Genomic DNA, 26,744 nt, shown 5'->3' on the forward strand with positions numbered 1-26,744 from the left:
CTCAGAAGAATTCAAAATCATAAAGGCAACTGAACATTATAAAGAAGAATAAGAACCAATATCTCAAACTGAAGTCAACCTACCTGATGTGCTGTTCCTGATATTTCGGAATAGCAACTGAAAAGGTGCCGACATCTCTTAGCTTCCTCTTTCTCTTTGGGATGACTAACAAGGACGGATCTGCCGACCTGAAAGTGCATCAGGGAACATACGCCTGGGACAGGTTGGACAAATACTGTGGGGCAAGGCCATGAAGACATCCGAAAGCAAACTGGGAACCAGGGTGACAGACAGAGCTATACACACAAGACCTGATGTGTTAATGAACAGAGGTGAAACAAATTAGGGTTAAGTGCACAATTACAGGTAGGAAAGCACATGGAAAGAAAAATCAAAAAGACACAATTGCAAGTATAAAAGTAAATAGAACAAGAATATCATATATATTTAAGCTGGAGTCTCTGCAAAATTTTGTTCACATAGTTACAATAAAGGCTCTTGAATCTTGAATAAAAAGCCAAACTTTAAAACTCAAACTCTAAATTGTTGCAAAATGGCCAAAAAATGTCCAAGCCCAAGATTCAGTGTCAAGCCAGGCTCATCTTTCACACTACATTACCTTCATTATCCAGGTTAGGTAGGAAATATTTTTTTGCAAAAAAAAAAAAAAAAATAATGCATAAAAATTGCTAACTGGCTGTAACATTTTTGTCACTTTCAGTAGTTACACATAGGATGCAGATTTGTTAAACAATTGGGGTTTGTTATTATTTTATTTTTTTTTCCATAATGTTTTCCATAATTAAATTGAAGGCAATGGATTCAGTGGTTTTCCTTTTTTTAAGGTGTTCACAGGATCCAAATCCCGCGCAGACAGAAGGTACAGATCCCATTTTTCACTAGAATTAGAAGAGAATAAAAATGATATAATATAATATAATATAATATAATATAATATAATATAATATAATATAATATAATATAATATAATATAATATAAAGCAGATTGTTTTTTTCTCTTTGCGTGTCCTTGGCAGAAGTACTTCATAGTTATGCAAAGTGTGTTTTATCCAGATGATCGAATCAGTGCCAGGTAACGTTGGATCACTTGCACCAATAAATACATAATATAAGTGAAGCAGTGTAGCCGTAACTGTGTTTGGTTTGGTGTGTGTTTTGTGTTACCCAGGTATGACATAAAAGGCTGTGAGGTGAGTCGCTGGACAGAGCCCACACCAGAAGGAAGTCAGATCATTGTGGTTCTCAAAGACCTAAACTTTGAAGGCCAGTTCATCACTCTAGGTAAAGACACTTATACCCCTTTCACATTGAAAATACTGGGTTGACATGGGATTTCCAGACCCGGGTCGACACACCTTTATTGTGCTTTCACATCGCCAGCAGTCCCGGGTCTGACCTCCCTCTGTGAGAGCTGCATTCTGCTTTTTTCCTCCCTCTCATACGTCATTGTGTTGACAATGTCATCATTACACATCATTTAACAGTTTGTTGATGGCCTGCCGAATGGACTGGTCAAGCACAGTGCCCAACATCTGCCACCAAATCTCCTCTTCTCAGCTCATAGAGTAGCTCACGGATCTCATGGCCTTGCCAGTGCACTGCCATGATTGTTAAAAAAAGGTGTGCCATATCGCTATACAAGCTGCCACATACACATAGTTGCATGCATTCCCCGATCAGTGCAATTCCCGAACATGACGTAGGGCTAATTCACCTATGTGCTTCCATTAAGAAGCATGAGTGTCGGATGAGTGGCAAAACGTCTTCCAGAAATTCTACAAGTCCAGTTGCCTTTATTCAATGCCTTTTGGATTACCATGACCTGGATGACTGAGAACCTTCACAGATCTATACAGTAATTGTTAGCGTTATGTGCTTTATCCATGTGTGTAGACCAGCAGTGTCCCTGGCTCCTACGGCAGGTGGAGATTGACACACACTTCCTCCAAAGGCTCAGTGTGTTGGACTACAGTCTCCTAATTGCCCATCAGCCCTTACACGACGATGAACGCCACCAGAGTCTCTCTTTTGCTTCACTCATCATGAGAACCAAAAAGTCAGTGTCTTCCACGACATTTTATATTTAGCGCTGCTGGTTTTATTATCATGTTTTTTATAATGCATTTAGTTGTAATCTAGAGTCAGTCAACACAAGAGGTGGTCACAGAGCTGGTCCTAGTCATTTGGGCGCCCTAGTCAAAATTAGTATGGTGCCCCACCCTCATCAATAAGGTATTGCACAAAATATATTTATGAAACCAGTGCAGACAGAAGTGGATAAGGTGCACAAAAAAAATAAATAAATAAATAAAGAGAAACCTCAGTATATTATACATCATATATTCATGATCACATTCATCATCATATAAAGCACACATGGGCAAATACAACTCCATGTTACATGCAACAAAATATCAACAAATAAAAACAGTATCAAAAACAATTCAGTTACAATCCAACTTCACTTTAGTTCACACTTAGATATCAAACAATAAAAATTAATATAGCAATAACAACAATAAATACTCTAAAATACAACATTAAATGCAAAATTTAGTATCGCTCAAAACCCTATGTACAATAATATGCATAATGTAGCAATGTCCTACAGTAAACATTGGGCCTTATATACAAAATAACCTGGAGGCAGCATTATGTTAATGAATGTCAATTGAAGCAAATGAGTGACTCTGGACATTGTCTACATTTGGAGAGGTCTTAAGGCCTCAAGTTGACTCTACCGCAAGTCTGCTTCAGGATATCTGGTACTGTAATCACAAACTACCAGTATATAGCAATTACCTTACTGTGTTTGTTGTAATGGCCCAACAATGTCCATAGCTATCCTGATAAATGGAACATCCATAATTGGAAGTGTTTGCAAAGGATGTTTCGGAGCTTTTCTGTCCCCCGCTAACTGACAGACTGAGCAAGTCTGACAATAAGCCTGCACCACTGTGTTGAGACCTGGCCAGCAAAACCTGCTCACTATTCTGTCCAAGGTCTTTTTTGTTGCTAAATGACCTGCCCAGGGTCTTCTTTGGCCCAGCTTTAACACTTGTTCTCGAAGGCCCTGTGGAACCACCAGTCTTTCACTATCATCAAGATTAGCTTTGAAGTACCTGTTCTCAATGAAATAGCATATATAATAATAATAATAATAATAGCATAATAGTATATATAATAATAATATATAATATAATATATAATAACCGCATTGGACTACAGCTGCTTGTTTAAGGACATCTTGCAGTGATTTATCCATTTTTTGAAGCTGCAAAAAAGTACAACTTCTGTCAGCCCCATCTGGTTCTGGTAGCTCTGAACACATTGTCACTGTTCCTGACATTTTCTCTTGTCATTTCTGCCACTTACTTGCCACTCTTCTCACTTGAAGAGCACAATCTGTTTAAACCTTGTCAAAATAAGGTAACTCAGACAGAACATTCAGATCCTCCTCATCTGCATCCTGGCTTTGACTGGGAACCAGGGAATAGGTTCCTCTAGGACCTGACCATCTTCAGTCGACTGTGCCTGGGCTCACCTTGCTCCCTCTTCCTCCAATCCTCGAGTCTGACTCTGTGACCTGGTGACTATGTTGACTGGCTAACAGAAATCCTACCCTAGACCCTGAACCTTTGCAACCGGCTTTACCAGGTCTCCCCCTGCTCCTTCCCCCTCCAATCCCTGAGTCTGTCTCTGGTTCCTTGGGGCAGTACTGACTGGCTCACATGTCTGAAACTACTCTTTGAAGATGGGGATATCCTGTCCTAATATGACCTGGTGGGCTAAGCTGATAAGTCTGCTCTGCTACCTCCAGGTAGACCACTGCCACCACATAACATTTGTGGTGACCATGTGCGCAAGAAATGTCCAAAACTGTGTCTCCTAAGGGACTCCCTTCTGAACAAGATGGGTGTACTAGTGTCTGAACGCTACCACTATCAAGGAGAGCTTGGTTGATTTACCATAAATCTTAACTGTGATGAACTGCCTCTTCCCTACAAAGAAATTCTCACTCGGACAAGGACGAGGAACAGTGCAAAGATAAGCTGATTTAGCTTTTCTGACAGGGCATTCTGGCTTGATTTGTCCTTTCTGACCACAGTAAAAACAAACAGGCTTAGTAGCAAACCTTGGCTTTGGATGTATGGGCTTTTCTAGAAGTCGAGCTGGCTCTGGCTCCCTAAGAACACCTCCACCCCCTCAACCCAATGGCTTACCTTGGGCTGTGATGAACTTAGCTCTTGGACCCTTGTCGGGCCACAAGGAAGGTCTCCACCAGTTGAGCTGCATCCTGTGCTGATTCTGGATCCCTTTCCTTCACCCACAATCTGAGCTCAGGGAAAGGGGATCGATAGAATTTCTCCAGAATGAGGATCTCCCCAATTTGCTCCTTAGTCCTCTTCTCCGGTTAGATCCACTTCTCATACAGGTATTTAAGACAGTTGTAGAACTCCCTCTGGTTCTCATTGGGTCGCTCTGGCTCCCTGAACCTCTGCCTATAACCTCTCATTGATTTCATATTTGGCAAAGATGGCCTCTTTTACCTTATTGTAGTCAAATGTGTCCTCTGCTGCTCATGCCTTCCATGTCAGATACGGAATTAGCCTCACTGCCCAGTCAACCTGTGGCCACTGATATTCCATGCCAAGTGCTCAAAGGTAGATACTACCACGTTGGAAGTGAAGACATTGCTGCAACATGCTGGTAATTAAGTCCATATTCACAGGCCCCAGATGCTCTTCCCTTCCCATGGCCACCCCACCTGCAGCGCCCTCTTCTGGACCTTTTTCAACAACCTCCACCCTTTGAGCTTTGGAATGAGTTTTCAGTCCCGTGCTGTCAGATTCACAAACTACAACTCTTCAATCTTGCCATCCCACTTCTGACACCAAATGTAAGGTTTTGATGGTGTTGAACTCCAAACATTCAGCAGGCTGGTGGATAACAGAGACAGTCTTTTTGAGAACCAGCAGATTTCAGCAGCAGCGGTGAATCACTCAACCTGACCCCCGTCTCTCCAACAACCCACACTACTCTTACACCCTGTATAAATACACCTGGCCCCAACCAACACCATTAAATTGTGGAGGGCCCCTACAGTCCTCTCCAAAAGTATTGGAACAGCAAGGCAAAGCCCTTTGTTTTTGTTGTTCACTGAAGACATTTGGGTTTAAGATCAGAAGATGAGTATGAGACAAGAGTTCAGAATGTCAGCTTTATTTCCTGGTATTTACATCTAGATGTGTTAAACAACTCAGGATATATCACCATTTGTATTACACTACAGCATTATTAGGTGAGCAAAAGTAATGGAACATCTTAAAGCAAATAACATTTAATATTTGGTGGCATAACCCTTGCTTTCAATGACTTACTCATGCCTGCGGCCCATTGACATCACCAAACTATTTGCATTCTTCATTAGGGCTACGGAGCAACACCCAAGTCTCTAGCCCCTACAGCATAGCTGTTGAGGCTATGCCCTGAGGCCCTATTGTTATACCTCGTGTTTCTTCTTATTTTTCCTCTTTCTTCCTTTTTTTGTCCCTTAACTCGTCCTACAGCTCAAAGAGGTGTAGGGTGAGTTATAATATCGAAACGTGCGGTTCGATCAGGATCGGTGTGCTATTACTTTTCTTTATGAAATAGGAATTTTACGAAAAACTGCAACAAATTTTCCATTGAAAATAAATGGGACAGGTGAAAAAAAAAAACGCAAAAAACACATTTTTTTAAAGGTCTACTGCTCAGACATACTTTCAACTAGAGATTTCATTTAAACTTTAAAATGTAGACACAAGCCTTGTGTATTGGTGTATTAATCTTCATTTTGAGAGGTCTTATAGTTTTTAATCAATCACAATTACTATAATAATTTCTCTCGAAACTCGTTCTAAAGTGCGTCACCTCGTTACTTAGAGTGAAGGCACACACTCGTCCCGGCCACAATTTACACACTAGACACAAGATTTTTTCCACACTTGTAGACAAACTTGTTCTGTCTCTCACAATGTGCTCGGCAAAGCAGTGAGACGTACAGAATTTGAGCTACGAGCCTCTGTCCACGGTCAAGCCCCTGTCTGCTCTCCATTGACTGTAATGTAAGGCAGAAGGGACCCATGTTTTTAACTCGTACATGTATTCAAAATATTTAGTCTAGAAGGACAAAAAAACAATCAACTAATCAAAGTCTTCAGGAAGGTGTTACGACGCCCACGGTCTGCGTGTTTTTCTGATAGCAGCTACCGTTTTGTCACAGTAAGCCCAAATGTGAGACCATCAAAAAGGGGAAAAATCAGCCTATCTCTCCACGTCTCTCCGTGCCACGGCAACCCTTGACCCTCAGGCCGGAGCCACAGCTGAGACCAATTCATTAATCAGGGACTCCTCTTGATATCTCTGCTATTGATACTGCTGATTAGGGCTGGGCGATTTTATCGATTCCGAGATATATATCGATATTTTGTTGGATCAATTTTTCAGCCGTGAGTATCGATACATTAAGTCCCTTTCAAATCCCCAGTGTTCCGCCTGGCATTCCGCTTGCTGCCAGTCAGCATGAGGACATTCAAGCAAACAACAGTAACAGGATAGCGGGGCTCCATCGCGTTCCCTATGAGCCTAAAGCCCATAGATATAACACTTAGCCTCCGTGTCCATAGGAACAATGCCTCGACGCGGCTGCCATCCTGTTCAGGGGGAGGCCGTGTCTACTTACTGTATTAGTGAACAGAAGCAGAGGTCTATCAACAATTGAAATTATCATAAGTCACAGAATTTTCAACTGATTTTCAATCAATTTGGTTTGTTATAAATGTCAGACATATATTTATGATACAATATAGATTGGTTAAATTAAAAATGCAGATAATGTGCAGCACCATTGAAAGGCTTTATTTTATAGAGTTTATAACATAATGATCAAAATAAAACAAGATATAGTTACAGGAAGAGTATGTTATAGCACTTGACTTAAACTTAGACATACTTTAATGATCCACGAGGGAAATTACCTTGTCACCGCAGCTTTGTTGCACATAAAAGTATAAACTCAAGAAACAAAGACACAAGAACATTCAAATAAAAGATTAGCATGGATCGTGTCAGCGTAAGGTGTTTTCTTGTCCACTGAGGGATATATCATATATAATAATACATAATAATAATATATTTTATTTATAACTAACTTTACATTTTAAGGACAGAACAATTCCATCTGACCAACGCTGGGTTCTGTTTATGTAGTTACAGTTCAGACACAAAACTTACATTAGCAGTTAACGTTAATGTTATATATGAAACTGATAGGCCACTTGTTTCACTTTTTAACTCTCCATTGTTCATGCACTTTATTTACTGTTTAAAGACTTGTAAGCTACAGTTTGCACTGTTTCAATAAGTGAAACTAATTGTCTCACCACATCTTTGATTCATTTTGTCCAGCATTTCCCAGCTGTAGACTCTCTGTCCAGTCCTAGCCATATGTTATGTAATTAATGCTTTCAGTTTTCAGTTCAGTTAATTCAATCCAAGTCAACGGAACACTCACAAGATGTCACTAAAATCCCACTGTCCCTTTAAAATCTTTCAGGAAATTATGTAAGCCTATCGAATCGCATCAAATTGAATTGTATCGAATTAATCGTATCGAATCGTATCGTTGGCTGAATATCGTGTACTGTATCGTATTGTGAGATTAGTGTATCACTACAGCCCAACTGCTAATCCCCGTCTCCCATACATTTATGTTACAACAATGCACACCAACACACACACCTCCCCACCCACCCAGGTAACTTTGTTATTACAGTTACACGCGTAAGCGTGCCACACACATGCACACACAGGTAACTTTGTTATTACAGTTACACACACACACGCACGTGCGTGCATAAGTGCGCCATACACATTCACACACATACACCCACATGCACACACAAACACACAGGTAACTTTATGTTACTATTGTTATTACAGTTATTACAGCGCATTACTCTCTCACACACAGGCTAACTGTGCTAACCGTGACCTAACTGCGCTAACCATATGCTAACTGTGCCAAATGTGGGTTAAGATGCTAATTGTGTGACATGTGGGTTAACTGTGCGACATGTGGGTTAACTGTACTAAATGTAGGCTAACTGTGCTAAATGTCTTCAGTGAACAACAAAAACAAGGGAATTTGTCTTGCTGTTCCAATACTTTTGGAGGGGACTGTATATATTCCCCACAATAACTTTTACAGATACTAAACCATATTTCAATATACCATGACTGTCAGAACACAGGATATACATACAATACCTAATAATGAACTAAAGAAATGACACAAGCAAAACCTAACCAATGTCTACTCTACCCACTCCAATCCCCCTCTCTCTTCTCTAACTGCCTCTGCTCCTGAAGCTGCAGTCCCATGTGTGCACTCCATGAAAACCACCAAATCCGGAATTAGCATCTCACATACTTGTGGGGAAAAAAACGTATCCTAACTGAAAATTTCACAAACTGCTAACATATGCACAATTGAAACACCTGAAGAAATAAGACGCTCACATACACAGCTGAAAAAATAAGATGCTCACATACACAGTAAAATGTGGCAATACATAAGCTTTCTATCCATTCATATGCCAAACTGAAAGTCATGTGACATAATGTGATGGGTAATCTATTAATTATGATGTTGAATTTATGAATTAATGTAAACCATGTTGACAACATCTATTAATATATCTATATAATAATTTTATATGGGGTTTAATATTACAGATCACATAATGTAGGGGCCAAAAACCAACCATTATGGTTTTAATAAATTAAGTGAGGCCATTACTGGCATTTTTCCATCATTCTGTGAGCAACCGGCACATTTGCAGAATTTTTCCCAAGAATGTCACCAAAGACTCCCAGTCCTCAATAGTGTAAATGTATAAAAATAACAATATTCAGTGGTGTTGATTTTTGTTGTGTAAATGGTTTTGTTATATACTTGTCTTGACACTCCATTTTACAACAGAGCAACTGCAGTTTTGGAAACACAATAGTACTTTTACTCATTCCCTTCCTTGTGACTTTATCATTTTAGATCTGTGAATCCAGCTTGTAGCCCAACACACGCAAGTGTAGTTGTGGTTCCTGGAGCAATCCTGGAAGATGACTCCATCTCGCCAGACAGTGTCTTAAATCTATCATACATGCAAGATACATCAAGCAGCGGCTATCTTCAAACATGTAACAAGAGCACAGCTGAGCTACCAGACTTCAAGGCCCAAAACCGACGTTTGCTGCCCAATTTAAAGAATCCTTTGCATGTCATTGATGGCCCTGATCAGCGCTACTTCATTGGCATAATTGACATTTTCACAGTTTACAGTTTTAAGAAAAGGCTGGAGCATTTGTGGAAAAGGCTTAGACATCCCGGCCGATCCTTCTCTACCGTCAGTCCACAGACTTACTGCCAAAGGCTATGTCAGTGGGTACATGACCACACCAAGTAGACCCTAAGTTAAAGAGACTCACTACTAACTCTCATGACCCAAACACATAAAGCATGTTTATCCTGATCCTGTTATTAATCCTTCGCGGTTCTTCCACCTGCTCCCATCATGACTAGTAGTACTTCAGAAATGCCTGTCTCAGATTTATAGTCTGTCAAACATGAGAAATCATTTACTGTAAGGGAATTGTTGACTGAGCAAGAAAACCATTATTATTCAAGAGTCAAGATGAATCAAGAAGATTTATAGAGAGTATATACTATATATAGGTCAATAAAGAGAAGAAAATAACTTTAGAAGGAAGAAACATCTAACATCCATTGTTCATTTTTGCCTCCCACTTCGCTACTTTTCTGTCTCTCTATTTAGTCAGGCGCAGGCATATGGTTCCCCCTATTTGAGCAGGAAAAGTTTTTTTTTTCCTAGTAACAGATGCAACTGAAACATAAATACAAAAAATACATTTGTGTCAGTGTAAAGAACTGTATATTGAAAACAAATTATAAAGCTAAATGGCAAATAAAAACATAAATAGGGTTGTGTAAGTCAGACCATAATCAAGTCATTTTATTTACTGGTATGCTGATGGCAATCAGATTTTGGGATAGATTTCCCAAATTAATATTTTAGAATAAAATCTACAATTCAGTAACACGTTCAAAAAGGGAATGGACGTAAATACATTCTGAAGTGACTGAATTTCCAGACTCCCCAAATTAAAGAATTTAAAAAATAAAAGTAAGCTTAATTACTTGTAAAGTAGTAAGTGTCATGATGTAATGCGTATGTAGTATGAGAACCCGTCTCTTAACTTGAATTTGAGACTATCTTAGGTGATGAGATAGATAACTGTTTGAAATCTGTGTGAAACACAGATCAGCATCATTGTACACTTGTCTAATGGAGAGATTATTAAAGAACTAAGGGTCCATGAGGTAGCTTGTAGTTTCATTTTATTATTTTTTCAGGGTAGTTTTTTTGCCTTTGTGGTAACCAATAGCTGCTGATGCTAGCTTGGTCATCATTTCAAATTACACAAATGAAAATACCTAAATCAACACAGACTGACTTTTGTGATGAAATATTAATGACAGGAGTTCCAAGTGTGCAATGCTATGTATTTGGATTTTGTGCACAGTTTTGTTGTATAATGTTCTTTAGGTGACACTCGAAGAGAAGCAACATACTTCTGTAGGACTCCTTTTTTTCTGGCTGAAGATAATTCCGATTGTAGGTTTGTCCTAACACAACTTCAAATAAATGCTGACAGTATTCTGCTGTACTGTATGTATGCTGAACCAACATAGTGACACATAACACGGATCACATGATGTACATATTTTTTTAAGGAGCTGCTGCCAGTGCTTCTTTCTTGATACAACATATCATGACCTGCATTGTAGTCAGAGTAATCAAATAACAATAAAACGGAAAAGCACAATTGGTGTCACTTCCTGGAAATCAAAGGACTATGTGTCATGTGACAGGACGAATATTTGTAGTGACTGTAATCGACTTATACACTACTCTGCAGTCTCAACGGGCAGCTCTAGCATCATTCGACTTAGTGTTCTGTTACTGTTTACATTTTTTCACTTTTGGTTTGTGCCCCGATTTGAATTCTACCTACCTTCAATTGAATAAATAAAATTGAAATTTTATTTATATAGCGTCAATCACAATACAAATTGTCTCAAGACGCTTCACAAAAAACGGCCTGAAACCTCCAGAGCAAGCCTGAAAGCGATGGTGGCAAGGAAAACCTCCCTTTTAACTGGAAGAAACCTTGAGCTGAACCCAGCTCATATGGAGGGACCCATCTGCTGAAGGCCAGCCGGGTAGAAACAGAGAAGAGAGAAAAGAAGAACAGGAGAAACAAGATAAAGGAACTTGTGTCATACACATACATCGGGCTAAAGGAAACACGTAGGTAGGTAAGTTGGAGAATTGTTCATCCAGGTAGGAATGGATAACTGCAGTGCAGGCCATGAAAACTGAGACCATGACAGCAAATGTAACTTGGAGCTCCACAGGTCAGATATACAGCACTCCAGGCAGAAATTATAAGAGATTAGAGGACAGGAGTTTGGTGCCAGAGAGGAGAAAGTAGAAGACATCTGCCTCCCAAACCCCAACTAGGAGCTGGTTCTACAGGAGAGGAACCGAAGGATCTACCTCCCATTCTACTTTTTGAAACACGTAGGCCTGCACTTGGAGATCGAAGTGATCTGTTGGGATGGTATAGTACAATGAGGTCTAAGATACGATGGAGCTACAACTTTAAGGTCCTTGTATGTAAGGAACAGGATTTTCTTTCTTAGTTTTTCAGCATCACTCTGAGACAGGATGTTCCTATATCATAGTGTCACAATGTCTATCATGTAAATGTGTGCATCACTTTGGGGACACAGAACCAGGATGTATTATGGGAAGAAGGAAAACCAGAGGAGGCATTGTGATCCAATGTTCTGTTTGGAGACCTTGAGTCATGCCATTCATGTGGATGCTACTTTGACTTACGTAAGCATTGCCTCTTTCAATAAGATAATACGGCTGGCCACAAACCAAAACATCAACGAGAAATACTACAAACAAACCTTGAACTATATTACTGTTCATTTGTATTCAAGAACCAGACAATCGTTATATGATAATACACATGCATGTTTATTGACAATCAAAGGTTGGAGGGTGACAAGAATGTGATGTCAGTAACATTTTAAAATGAGAATCATTTTCATAACACATTAACCTAAAAACATGTAGTCAACAAGTAACAGTTCTGAAGAATAGCAGAAAATCTGAACTTAATGTACTGACACACAAAAGGAATAGGGTATTTCAAATTTCTGTTGTGGTTTAGTAGTCCTAAGTCTTTTCAGAAACACTTGTCTCTGACCTCGATGGGAAATCTCATTCAGAAAAGGAAAGGTGAAAGACAACTCAATAAAACTTAGGGGAAGACAACCATGATCCTAACCACACTTAACACTAATCCACATAATTATGCAACACTGTATGTTGGAGACAAAGATTTGCATTGGTGAACCTCCAAAGTTCCCAAGATTTCATGCATTTCAAGAGTTCACACATAAAATATATATAAAAGTGGGTACTTAGTGAAATATTACTTCATTCGGTTACTGCCTTTATTAAGAAAGGTGTTTGTGACTGAAGTCAAATTAATTTGCGCATAACTAAATCAAAGTGAGAATCAATGTCTTGCAGCATTATTTCCAGGTCAAAACACTATTTATCTGTTATTATTAAGGCCAGCAAGACAAAATTATGGTTGAACCCAGCAAGATTAAACATATTGCTAGCAACTTGTTTAGGGTGAAATTCATTACACACATAAACACACTAACTACTGCCATGATGATTTACAAATAGATACATGTTTACATTTTTCTGATGTACCTACAGACATATTAGATTAGCCTGATATTAGTGCTAGGAGGTCACATTCAACATCTTCTGGAAACTCATCAGCTATAACATCACATATACCAAGCTACTTTAAACTTTAGGTTGTTTTATTGACATGGTGGTATGTGAAATAACATGAAGGATTTCTTCACAAATGACACAAAGCTATGACTCACAGTTATTGCACAATGTCCTGAACTATCCAAATAAGTGTTTGACATAATTTTCTGTCAGTTACAAATAATCATCTATGGTGATATAGAACTCTACTTTCTCACAAGAAGCATTATTTTTTTATGATAATAATAACTGTTAACTGTTTTATGTTGCCACATTTATTGTACTGTATGTCAAATTCTTCACAGCACCACCAGCTTTACTTTACACTTTTGGCCTGATAGCCCTGTCTAGCTACATACTCTCTGAGTTAAGAGCATTTGGGAGCTCTCTGACACTACTGAGTCCAGTAGTGTCAGAGTGTAGTGTCCAGTTTTATTAGTTGGAATGATAAAATCCATTTGGAAGGGTTCTTTGAGCAAGTGTTTGAACTAATTGGACAATGTATACCTTAAAAAATAAATGTCATTTGTCAGAATATGTCTCATTGAAAAGAAGGATACAATGGTCATTGCAAATGCATACTAGCTAAACCTGCTTAACCCTTTGAGCATCATGGGGAAGTGAGCTGGGCAGGTCTTTTATTTTATTTTATTTATTTTATTCTTACTAAAAATCTAGTCACCTATGCATACTATATAAGAAATGAATATGATATGAAATGTTTTACATTCCGTGCCTGTATAAATCAGCTTTACTGCACAACAAAAGAGTGAATTTCGATTATCGATCTTCAACACAAATGGCCCCATCTTGGTCTTTAACTGTTTAATGAGTGTAACATTTACAAGAACTGGGTTGCAATTTTCACACAAAAATTGCCAAATCAGAGTGCAGATCCACATTATTGGTATGAGCAGAAGTATGTAATATGAGACTTCACTAAATTAAACGGTGTGCTTGCTGTTGTTACTTCCTCTTATTCATCTGTATTTATTGAAATGTTCCCAACAGGCAGTTGTATAAGTGTTTCAGATCAGAATCAGAAAACAGTTTGGGCCCACTGTGTATCAGCACAGATTTTTGTCAGATAACCATGCTGACTTTCTAAAAGATGATTGACAGCTGATTACTGCAAAACCTTCAAAGTGGTTTAAAAATTAATACTGCTCTATGAGGATTTCCAAAAAGAAAGATGAATCTATTTCAAATGTATACAAAAAGATGGGTCACCAAGTAACACTGGGTTCAGGCTATAACTATATGTATTATACTACGGATTTATAATCTGAATCATTACATCAGAACATGTCTACAGAGACCCAGAAAAGATGATGGTGTAGCCAAACAAGGGTAAATATTCTTGCCCTTGAGGCTAATGTTAGCTTAGTTGACAGATATTAAAAGTGGCATTTCAACTGCTCAAACATTCTGTTTTAGTTTTTTTCCCTCACGGCTAAGTATTGAATTACACCAAGTTGCTGCAATGCAGTTTCCCTAAATAATGTCATATAGTGTCTGTGCAGATTCACGATTCCAGGAGACCTATTGACGGGCTTAAGATAATGCAGACGTATTATTGGTTGATCCATGTGGCTGGAAGAGTATTTGAGGAGTGACTATACCAACATAGTATTTTTAAATGGCCTTCTAGGCTTCACAATTTCAATAAATTTCAATAAATCTTTCAGTGCAGTGGTTACCTCTGTAACCCAGACTTACTCTGATACACAAAGGGCACAAACCGCACCTGACACAGTAAGTGTGCACAATGCACACATATGACAATAAAATGTGTTGCTTGGTCCATTAGCTCAGCAATTCAAGGTATGTGACTGGTACTTTGCCTTTTTCATTCCCCCGTTCTCCAATCAACCAGTCAGGATCCATTCCTGGTACAGTGTATACAGTAATGAGCTGGAAAGAAAAAAAAAAAACAAGGTTATTTTAAGACAATTTGTCCATAAAAAAGGAAAGCTAAAAATGTCCCATCAAATAAGGCGAAAGAGCAAAGGGGATAGGAAATAGACCACAAAATCCAGAATCCAGGGTGGTCACCCTATTGGGGTGCCCACCTCCTTCTCACACCTGGGTTGCCCATAGCCCAGAAACTCACCAGGCACTGTTTTAACTCTCAGACAGAAAGCCAGAGTGTCTCAGAATATCCAGATGTAACATCATGGAATTTGAGAACACAGTTAAAGAGAGTAACTGGAGAGAGTGTCCTAAAAATCTTGATGTGGAGGATGACAGTTAGGTCATGCTCTCCACCATTCAGTCCATACAAGCTAGATTTCAGAAAGTCTCAAAAGCAAAACAAGGACAGAAAAACACCTCTGCCATAAAGGATGATATCTGGAAGATCATGAAAGAAAGCCGGAAAGCGATAGTGCCCTTAAATCAGCTATCAGGTCTAAAATAACTGTTGATAGATACAGACTCAACATGCTTAGAAACAAGCTCACAAAAGAAAAAAAGCTCATTTCTATATCAAAATAATATGTGAAGGAAAGGGCAATCCTAAACTCATTTGGAATAATGGTAAGTTACTGGCAGGGACAATTGGCAACTTGGAAAATTAAGTGAACTTTAACGGCAACGTAACATGTGACACGAAGGAGATCATCTCCGCCTTCAATGCTTACTTTGTGGATTCTGTGAAGTCCTCAGACAGAATGTGAACATTGGGCCCACCATTCTCCCACCAACAGATGATACTCAACTAGTCTTCAAGCTAACACCCATCTATGAAACAGATGTGCCGAAGGTGACAGACAACATGTTCCTTAAGAACATAAAGAAGTCATTGCTATACCCCATCTCTAACGTTAATCTGTCTTTTGAACAGAAGGCTCTCCCTAGGGTCTATAAGCCAGCTAAAATTACACCCATATTTAAAGCAGGAGATACAACCCTTGTTAATAACTACAGGCCAATCAGCATCGTCCTGTACTCTCTAAGGTAGCAGAAGTGAGTAGTGCAACAACTTATTGCTCACCTCAACAGCAGCCCCTTCATACGCCACCTCATGCTGTTTGGAGTTTGACCCCAACACTCGACTGCTATAACCAAGTGCTTTTTCACTGAGCATGTCAAAGCCAAGCTAAATAAAGAAGAAGAAGGAGTGGTGGGAGCAGTGTTCCTAGACCTAAAGAAAGTTTTCGATACAGAGGATCATTGTACATTAATTACATAGTTGGCTAAATTTAATATGTCTCCTCATACCCTATGCTGGTTTAAATCCTGCCTGAACAATAGAACACAGTGTGTACAGCTCAACAGTGTTTCATCCACCATCCTCAATCACGGTTACAGTCACAACTTCAGGTGGTCTCCAGCTATTAATAAGCTTTGAATAACTTGGGATCATACTAGACTCAAGATTCACATACAAAAAACAAGTTAAGTGTGTAGTGGCAAAGGTCAAGTTCGGTCTACATAATGTCAAATACATATGCATTAAGATAAGATAGATAAGATATGCCTTTATTCATCCCACAATGAGAAAATTCTCAATCATCTCAATCAATGTACTTTCATGCAAAGATCCTTCCTCACCTCACATCACAGCATCTAACCACCTGGTCACACACTCACAACACAACCAGTTTATAAATAGACAATCAAGGTGCTGGATATCAAGCTCAGACACTACGATATGTACAACATCTTGCCTAAATAACATATTTTGAGTTGGGATAGTCTTTTTCACAACCACAGGATGTGTCTTTCAACATGGTTGTTTATGAAATGAGAAGCTACTCTTTGCATCAGTTGGGGTTAAATAACTTGTTGCCAGCTGAAAGATAATCACTCATCCATTAATTATCCAATACGAGGCTTGTTCATATTTGCTTAGTTAAATCCACATAGCACCTTTTTTTTGGCCAGGCAGTGTAATACCACTGACAGTTGACTGTGGAATATTTAGTAGTGAGGAAATTTCACGACTGCACTTGTTAACAGGTGGGAACCTATGACAGTACCACGCTGGAATTCGTTGAGCTCCTTAAAGCGACCCATTCTATCGCAAATGTTTGTAGAAGTAGTCTGTATGCATTGCTTGATTTTATACACCTGTGGCCATGGAAGTGGATTGTTATTTGGATGGGTGACCGAATACTTTTGGCAACATAGTGTATATAGAAAAGAAAAAATTCTGTCCTGATTGAAAAGCTAAATTTACCTTACCTTTACTCTCAGACTCTAAAAACACAAACATAAGTTTTAAGTATTGGACATCAGCAAATGCCCTGGTCCCCTGTCGAAGTACGCAAAATAAATAAATAAATAAATAAAAAGTACAGTATATAAATAAGCTTTGTATACAAAACATTGTACATGTCTAGTCCTTCAGCTAAGGGCCTGTGACTGTATCATGTATAAAAAGTAAGTAAATGATAAGGTATAAAGAGTAGAAAGTCCTATACAACAAAGTGCATAACAGTATACTATAGAATGGGGTGAGATATAATATCATAGTGCACCTCATCAGCCAAGAGGGAAAGCTCAGTGGCATCGTGGGCATCATAGTCATACAGGACCTTGGCCTTTCTGGTTCCTGTGGCAGTCTGTGTCTGCTCCACTACCAGTGTGCTGGTACTCTGGCTGATCACTGGCTCAGATGATGGTCCAGACGGTAAAAAACAGGAGTTAGGGTTGGGGCAGACAGCAGCAGAGGAGTGAGAGGTGTTGACAGCATTTGCACATCTGTGTGAAAATGGGAAGACGAATGAAGAAGATAAATTGGTTTAAGTGATTTACATCTTGTTCATTAGTAATAAGAGTCTGTGTTCTGTGGGAACTCTTCTAACCCATACAAACCCATTTTCCAGAACTGGGCTCCAACTTCTCACAAATCCTTATTCATGTAACTATGAGTGGGTCAGCCTTGACTTGTCTGGGAGGAGAGGAGTATTTCATCGCCAAATTATTTGAAGGTAAAGTAAATAGTAAAGAGTATAGTCAAATGTACTTTTATGACTCAAGTTGGGATACTATGACAATCATCATATATGTTGTTGTGTTTTTAAGAGTACCACTGTTTGCTCATGCTTTTTACATATTTACACATATGGAGTGCACATGAAGATGACATTTAGCTATTTTTCAACTGTCATACATCTACAGCGTATATAAAAAATCTGTTGATGTGCCAGGTGTTTGGTGGGTAAAAAAATGATGAGACAAAGTGTGAGGGAGCTGGAGAGAATCCCCCTTACTAAGGTGAGGAAGAAACGCACCCACTGGCAACCATGAAGTAAATCTGACGGATACAGGAAGTTTATTTTTTTTTTAGGTTGTGCCTTTGTTTTGGAAAGTCCACTAATATTCTCTCTCTTTGAGGTCTACTTCCGGGGGGTGTGGTTTTCATGGAGTGCACACATGGGACTGCAGCCTCAGGACTTCAGCAGATGCCAATTACCTTGTTAGGCTGTACCGAGAAGAGAGAGGGGTGGGAGGGGGTAGAGTAGATTTCGGTTAGGTTTTGCTTGTGTTGTGACTTGTATTTATTAGGTATTGTATGTATCCTGTGTTCTGACAGTTGTGGTATATTGAAATATGGTCCAGATGAACTTGTAAATATGTTAAAGTTATTGTGGGGAATATCTATGGGCCCTCTACAATTTAATGGTGTTGGTTGGGGCCAGGTGTATATATGCAGGGTGTAAGGGTAGTGTGGGTGACTGGAGAGACGGGGGTCAGGTTAAGTGATTTGAAAACGCTGCTGCTAAAATCTCCTGGTCCTCAAAAAGACTGTTGTCCACCAGCCTGTTGGATGTATGGTGAGGAATGGTGGAATATTTTTTATAACCTTGTGCAAAGCCTGGAAAAATCTCTCCTCGTCTGATGCTGTCCATTCCTTTCACATGCCTTGCACTTCAAAACCACGAGTTCTCATCCTGATGAAGGGGTTCACCACCAGCAAAACCTTACATTTGGTGTCAGAAGTGGAATGAGACATGGCAAGACTGAAGAGTTGTAGATTGTGGATCTGACAGCATGGGACTGAAAACTCATTCCAAGTTCAAGGGGCAGAGGTTGCTGAAGAAGGCCCAGTAGTGGCTGGGGACAGGCAACAGTTCCCAGACTGGAAGACGGTGATGATATTGAGCAGTACCTGACCACCTTTGAGCACTTGGCAGTGGAATATCAGTGGCCATGGATTGACTGGGCAGTGAGGCCAATTACGTATCTGACAGGAAGGCACAAGCAGTATATGTGGCCATGGCAGGAGAGGACACATTTGAATACAATCAGGTAAAAGAGGCTATCTTTGCCAAATATGAAATCAATGAGGAGGCCTATAGGCAGAGGTTCAGGGAGCCAGAGATCCGATCCAACGAGAACCAGAGGGAGTTCTACAATTGCCTTAAAGACTTGTATGAGAAGTGGATCCAACCGAAGAGAACTAAGGAGCAACCAAAGAGGACTAAGGAGAAAGTTGGGGAGATCCTCATTCTGGAGTAATTCTATCACTCCCTTTCCCCCAAGCTCAGAGTGTGGGTGAAAGAAAGAGATCTGAGTCAGCACAGGATGCAGCTCAACTGGTGGAGACATTCCTGGTGGCCCGACAAGGGTCCAAAAGCTACCGGTTTGAAGCTCCAAATAAGTCCATCACAGCCCGGGGTAAGCCATTGGGTTCAGGGGGTGGAGGTGTTCCTAGGGAGCCAAAGCCAGCTAGACTTGTAGAAAAGCCTGTAAATCCAAAGCCAAGGTCTGCTGCTAAGCCCGTTTGGTTTTAATGTGGTCAGAAGGGACACATCAAGTCAGAATGCCCCGCCAGAAAAGCTAAGGCAGTTTATCTTTGCACTGTTTCTTGTCCCTGTCTGAGTGAGATTTTCTTTGTAGGGAAAAGGCAATTCATCACAGTTAAGATTAATGGTAAATCAACCGAGCTCTCCTTGATAGTGGTAGCAACCAGACACTAGTAAGCCCAGCTCTTGTTCAGAATGGGGGCCCCTTAGGAGATCCAGTTCTGGACATTTCATGTGTACATGGTGACTACAAATTTCATCTGGTGACAGTGATCTACCTAGAGGTAGCAAAGCAGACTTACCTTCCTTCAGTTGGAGTGGTAGACAGCTTAGGCCAGTGCTGCCCAATTCCTGTCCTCGGGGGCCACTGCCTTGCATGTTTTCGATGTTTCCTTCCTCCAACACACCTGATTCAAATGAATGGCTCCTTACCTGGCCACTGCAGAGCTTGATGACGAGCCGATCATTTGAATCAGGTGTGGTGTAGGAGGGAAACATTGAAAACATGCAGGGCAGTGGCCCCCGAGGACCGGAATTGGACAGCACTGGCTTAGACCATTAGGTCATATTAGGACAGGATATCCCTATCTTTAAGGAGTTGCTTCAGATATGTGAGCCAGTCAGTACTGCCCCATCAAACCAGAGACTGACTCTGGGATTGGAGGGGGAAGGAGGAGGGGGAGATCTGGTAAAGCCAGTTGCGAAGGTTCAGGGTCCAGGGCAGAATTCCTGTAAGCCAGTCAACATAATCACAAGGTCACAGAGTCAGACTGAGGGATTGGAGGAAGAGGGAGCAAGGAGAGCACCCAAGCACAGTCTGGAGATGGAGATGTTCAGGGCCTTGTTCCCAGATCAAGTTCAGCCAGAACTTCAAAGTCAAGGCCAGGATGCAGATGAGGAGGATATGAATGTTCTGTCTGAGTTACCTTATTTTGACGAGGTTTTCACAGATTGCACTCATAAAGTGAGGAAAAGTAAGTGGCAGAAACGACAAATGTCAGGAACGGGGTAGATGGGTTCAGAGCTACCAGAACCAGATGGGGCTGAAAGAAGTTGTAATTTTTTGCAGCTTCAAAAATGGGATGGGCAAGATTTCCTTAAACAAGCAGCTGTACTCCAATGGGGTCAGGTTTTAGGGGAGGGTTATTTCCTAAGAGCCCAGGGGCCTCATGTATCAAAGTTGCGTGCGCCCAGGAACATGGTGTACGCCCACGTCAACGTCAACGTTCAGATGTATCAAAAGTGAACTGACCATAGAAATGTGCGGTGACTTCCGCCAACATCATGGCTGGCGTACACTGGTTTCCACAGCTATTGTTCCTTTGGCGACAGTAAGAGGCTACGTTTTTGTTTACCGAGGCCAGTATTACTAGAGCTGTGGGCAGAGCTACAGCCGGCCGTAGAGCACAACACAGCACGGAGCCAGGGGTTACCCGTGAACATCTTTCATTTAAATATTGAAAATATTTCAATTTCTGTTTTTTTTTTTTCGAAAAATTTGCGATACCATCAAAAACACTGACATATAAATTTATCAAACTTTTGGTATTTGTGATTAGTACTGAAGTGGATTAAAAGATTTATGTAAAAAAAAAAAAAGTAGAAAAAGTAGAAAAAAATATTAACATGTACCATTTTTAGGGTGTTTTTGAAGTGTAAAAATGGAGCATTATGGGATTTGAGTTTGAAGTACTGGCTAAAAAACACTCACGTTTGCCAAATATGATGGCAAAAAGCAGAACGTGAACCTGTGTTTTGAATAATAGCTTCCACAAACAAATAGCTCAAGTTTATTTAAATCTGGAAAGTAGGACTGTTACACAAAAATGGTAAGTTCCAGCTAAATTTTAAAATTAGAAAATAGATTTTGTCTCTTCATCAAGATTCTTTCCCCGTGAGATGGGAAGCAATGTGATTTATGTCCATCAGTGATTGTGTTGCCAGAGCTAAAAATAGGAGTCACTGTTGCACCAAAGCTGTGGATTGCTTATAGCAACTTGTATTATGAGCAAGAGTCCTAGAGTAGTACTCTAGGATTCTGGAAAAATTAGTGTTTTTGGTTCCAGGAATTCACTGTCTCTGTTGGTTGGGAAGAATGAAAAGGCTGTGATGCTCCAGATGATGAACAATCTACCATCAAAGAAAAAAAGCTAGTCGTGATGGGGACAGAAGCGTCCCTAACCCTGTCCCTATCCCTAACCCTAACCCTTTTGTTTTTTTTAAAAAAAAAGGGTCCTATGTTCCCCGGTCACATACAAAGTGGGGAACATAGGAATAGGGGGACATAGTACCCGGGGAACATAGGGATGATCCCATGGGGACTTATGGTATATCTTATGTCAAAAGCACACATCCACATTATTTATCTAATTACAATCACTGATAGAGTTTTGTGCTATAACTTTATTTACTTTTATTCTCAAAGAAGGTCTGAATCCAGTTTGCAGTGAACAGATGGTTCAACCAGAGAAACAGATTCCCTTCAGATTTTAATCACTTTACAGTTGTAGCAATACTGTACATAATTTGTAGAAATTACTTAGTTTCATGTTTTATTAAAATAAAGCTAAAAATATGAGGACTTGAGACCTGACCAAGCAAATGCATACACCATGAACCTGTGCATGTGTGTGCAAGTTGAAAACAACTGAATTTAAATAACAGACAGCCTTGGTTACAGTCCTTAACTGAGATCAACATTATCTATTAATATTCTGTTACTCAGTCAATAAATTAGGCCTCCTTGAGCAAGTGAAAATAACATAATCATCAGAGAAAGAAATCTCAGTTTGCTTTACACAGTGAAAAACATTCAACTCAAACCCTACCATTTTTCAAACTTTTTATGACCGAGCAAAAGTATTTTATAAATTCCAACCCTAGAGTTTTATTGTAGGACATCAGAAGAATGTTTTACTTTTGTGATTTTTTTTAATATTCATGGAAAAAAATTAAGATTAATTAATTTTACATATATGGTTCCTTGTCCCACGAAGGGTTAATGCTACATCTGCTTACAGCAGTAAATCCCCACCTGTTAAGCTCCCTCTGTAGGTCCTGCGTGTAGTGATGACACTGTGCATAATATGTGGCCTGAGCCTCGGCAAAATCCTGCAGACAACGCAAGTGGTTGAGCTGAATGCAGAAAGGAAACAAACTCAGAATTAGTGCAATAAAACCAGCAGTACATCGTGACAACTTGAGCTATTATTATCATATCTGCCTAACACCATTACAAAGTGGTGATTTCCTAACCAGTCAAAGATTAATATAACTATGGTATAATCACAGTTACAATTCATTTCATTGTGGGTGTAAATAGGACTCCTATAAACCTGGTTCCAGGTTCCAGGTGTCGTCAAGCTGCTACTACCTGAATGTAGTCACAAACAGGTTTATTTATATTCATCTTCCAACTGTCATGTAACATCATCAGCTATATCTTGTATTTGTATCATGAGTAGATTACACATGTATGCTTTGCTCAGATGTATACATCTATGACAGATGTATGTTTATCTCGTTCCTCCTGCTGCTATATTCCCCCTCTCTTCTTCTTTCTCTACCCAGCCATTTTTTTTCTGCTAGCATACATACACATCAAAAAGTCAACCCAGCAATTCTACCATGATCACAAAGGTTTTCATTATAAAAGTTTTTTTTGTTGTTTTTTTTTTTAACTTTTTTATTTTGGTTTCATCCAAAATCAAACATAATCATATCCAACATATCTTCTGTTTTTCAAGTTTTTCAATACAATGTGCTTCTTGTAGGGGCATGGCAACAATTATGAAGCAACAAAGGTGACAGATACTGTAATGACAAAAAGAAAAAATAAAACAAAACAAAATAAGACAAAATAGAATAAATTAATAAATATCAGACTGATAATATAGATTGGATTTATATCGTATGAGTTCCTCACTATATCAGTATACCCATGGCAGGGCTCCACTCTCTAGTGAATACATCTTTTTGAAGTCTCAAAATATGTTATTTGTTCCATTTGATATATTTCTCAGTCCACATATTGTATGTTGGAGGGTCAGGCTTCAGCCATCTTACTGTGATGCCTTTAATTGCTGTTGCTAGTAACAGATATTTTTTGTCTGTTCCTTAAATGCCTTGTAGGACAACATTTTATGTCACCTCTGACACACCAGGAGGGTCACTTTGTAGCACATTCCATAATGGATAGGACGGTTGTTGCTTCCTTTGCAGATTACTGAGACCATAAAACAAAGCTTTTAAGCACATTCCCGTGCCAACGAACAAGGATTTAAAACTTTTTCTCCCATTTACGTGTAATCCACCAACAGACACCACAGATAAGAATGAACAGACTTCTCGGTGCTTGGACCACATGGAGATAGTAGTCGTAAATAAATTAAGAGCTGCAAGATCCCTCTCTGACTAGAACTACAAACTGTACACTTGTAACCAAAATTACAATGTTTAATCTATATTCAGGAAGTGATTTATATCAATTTACCAGAGATGGGGACTCGAATCACTGTGATTTGACACTCGACTCGGACTTGGAAGTCAAAGAGTCGGTACTTGACTTGACTTGACTTGACATGAGACACGATGACTTGAATGACTTGTGTGTTATTCAGTTCATGTTTTCAGTTTGAATATAAAATTAATAAATTCATTTAAAGAATAATATTGATCACCCGGTAGGAGCGCAGGCTGAGAATGGCATTGTCATGAGTGGATCACTACCCTGTCAATCAGTCATGCCCTCTCTATCTACCTTACGTGTTCATTGGAGAAAGCCACCCTCACATATTAGATATGCATCAACATGTCAGCGGGAGGGGTACCGAGAATCATTGTCTTTGGCTTTGGGAATTACCATTTTGATGGCAAAAGATGAACAGCACAGTGCAAGACACGTGGCATAAACATCTCGGACAGCCAGACAACAACTTCAAACTTTGTCTTTTGAAGATCCATTCTGACCTGTAAGTACTTGTCAGTTAATATAATCCTGTTAGCCTAGTCGGTAGTTAGCTAGCGTTAGCTTGATATGATGCAGGGTGGGGGGTGGGGGATGGTCGGTTTGGTGAAACTTTTTTTAAAAATTTATTTGCTAAAATTGTCTCCAGACAACGTGACAGCATGCCGACCAGCTCATCACAAGACTGGCTGTACCTTTTATGAACAAGCAACAATGGGTTAAACGAGCTAAATAACATATCAGCCCAAAAACACAGAATCATCACCCAGTGTTTTCCATGCATATCTAAAGCAACAACGGACCGTCTGGGTGATTTTGGCCACTGCCTTGGTTGCGTACAGGGTCGCCCCTGCAAAGTAAATATTGCAGCGATGAAGTCACCTAAAGTTTGGTTAAAACTGAGTAAGCCAGGTAACTAAGGTTGTAAAGTTGAGTGAATACTGTTTGAGATGGACTAAATGAAGTACTTGTTTTAAAGTTGAGTAATTATTACAAGCTAAAACACTAGTAAATCAAGTAGATAGTGCTTAAAAACAGATCATGACATGAATATGGTTTTAAAACTTAGCAAAGTAGGTAAAATAATTTAAAATCGAATAAATATGTTTAAACAGTACATGAAATAAACTGGATTTTAAAATGAAGTATCGTTTGGTTAAAAACAGCACATGAAGTTTATTTGGGTTAATAGAGTAAATGAGATGTGTGTGTGTATTCATATATATATATATATATATACAGTTGTGCTCAAATCTTCACAGTCCCCAGCAGAATTTTTGCTTTCTTGGCCTTTTTTCAGAGAATATGAATGATAACACAAAAACTTTTTTTCCACTCATGCTTAGTGGTTGGGTGAAGCTGTTTATTGATAAACAACTGTGTTTTCTATTTTTATATCATAATGACAACAAAAAACATCCAAATGATCCTGATCAAAAGTTTACATACCACCGTTCTTTATGCTATGTATTGCCCCCTGTAACATCAATGACAGCTTGAAGTCCCTTTGGTAGTTATGGATGAGGCTCTTTAATCTCTCAGATGGTAAAGCTGCCCATTCTTCTTGGCAAAAAGTCTCCAGTTCCTGTAAATTCCTGGGCTGTCTTGCATGAACTGCATGCTTGAGATCTCCCCAGAGTGGCTGAGTGATATTGAGGTGAGGAGACTGAGATGGCCTCTGCAGAACCTTCACTTTGTTCTGCTGTAGCCAATAACAGGTCGACTTGGCCTTGTGTTTTGGATCATTGTCATGTTGGAACGTCCAAGTACATCCCATGCGCAACTTCTGAGCTTATGAGTGTAAACATGCCTCCAGTATTTGCTGATAACGTGCTGCATTCATCTTTCCTTCAACTTTGACCAAATTTTCTGTGCCTTTGTAGCTCACACATCCCCAAAACATCAGCGATCCACCGCCATGCATTACAGTAGGAATGGTGTTCCTTTCATCATAGGCCTTGATTACACCTCTCCAAATGTAATGTTTATGGTTGTGGCCAAAAAGTTAAATTTTGGTCTCATCACTCCAAAATTACCTTGTTCCACAATTTTTGAGGCTTGTCTCTGCGCTGTTTGGCATATTGTAGGCGAGATACTTTGTGGCATTTGCGCAGTAATGGCTTTCTTCTGGCGACTTGACCATGCAGCCCATTTTTCTTCAAGTGGCTCAATTTTCCTGGTAATTTTGGCCAAAAATTTATGATTTGAAAAGAGAAAACACAGTCATTTGACAATAAATGGTTTCACCCAACCACTAAGCATGAGTGGACAAAATGTTTTTGCTCAAAAGTTTACATACCCCAGCAGAATTTTTGCAGAGAATATGAATGATGATGAAGTCATTCATATTCTCTGCAAAAATTCTGCTGGGGTATGTAAACTTTTGAGCTCAACTATATCTATCTATCTATCTATCTATCTATCTATCTATCTATCTATCTATCTATCTATCTATCTATCTATCTATCTATCTATCTATCTATCTATCTATCTATCCATCCATCCATC

The 26,744-nt window shown here is 39.4% G+C and overlaps 2 protein-coding genes across 3 annotated transcripts in view; one reads left to right on the forward strand and one right to left on the reverse strand.

Moving 5' to 3' along the window:
* Nucleotides 1–10,800, forward strand: part of pip5kl1 (phosphatidylinositol-4-phosphate 5-kinase-like 1) — a 43,238-nt gene extending 32,438 nt beyond the window's left edge. Inside the window, exons 5-9 of the mRNA XM_047570368.1 lie at nucleotides 846–880; nucleotides 1,038–1,093; nucleotides 1,190–1,302; nucleotides 1,915–2,077; nucleotides 9,116–10,800. Of these exons, the coding sequence (XP_047426324.1) occupies nucleotides 846–880; nucleotides 1,038–1,093; nucleotides 1,190–1,302; nucleotides 1,915–2,077; nucleotides 9,116–9,527 (779 nt within the window). The 3' untranslated portion in view covers nucleotides 9,528–10,800. The remainder of the gene's footprint in view (nucleotides 1–845; nucleotides 881–1,037; nucleotides 1,094–1,189; nucleotides 1,303–1,914; nucleotides 2,078–9,115) is intronic.
* Nucleotides 10,801–12,170: 1,370 nt separating this feature from the next.
* Nucleotides 12,171–26,744, reverse strand: part of sh3glb2b (SH3-domain GRB2-like endophilin B2b) — a 48,827-nt gene continuing 34,253 nt past the window's right edge. For both annotated transcript variants that reach the window (XM_047569281.1, XM_047569280.1), the window contains 3 exons: nucleotides 22,806–22,906; nucleotides 17,501–17,723; nucleotides 12,171–14,930 (listed from right to left, as the gene is read on the reverse strand). In XM_047569281.1, coding sequence (XP_047425237.1) covers nucleotides 14,823–14,930; nucleotides 17,501–17,723; nucleotides 22,806–22,906 — 432 coding nt within the window. In that variant the 3' untranslated portion in view covers nucleotides 12,171–14,822. The remainder of the gene's footprint in view (nucleotides 14,931–17,500; nucleotides 17,724–22,805; nucleotides 22,907–26,744) is intronic.

Source organism: Mugil cephalus, chromosome 19, assembly GCF_022458985.1.
Source record: "Mugil cephalus isolate CIBA_MC_2020 chromosome 19, CIBA_Mcephalus_1.1, whole genome shotgun sequence".
Classification (NCBI taxonomy): Eukaryota; Metazoa; Chordata; class Actinopteri; order Mugiliformes; family Mugilidae; genus Mugil; species Mugil cephalus.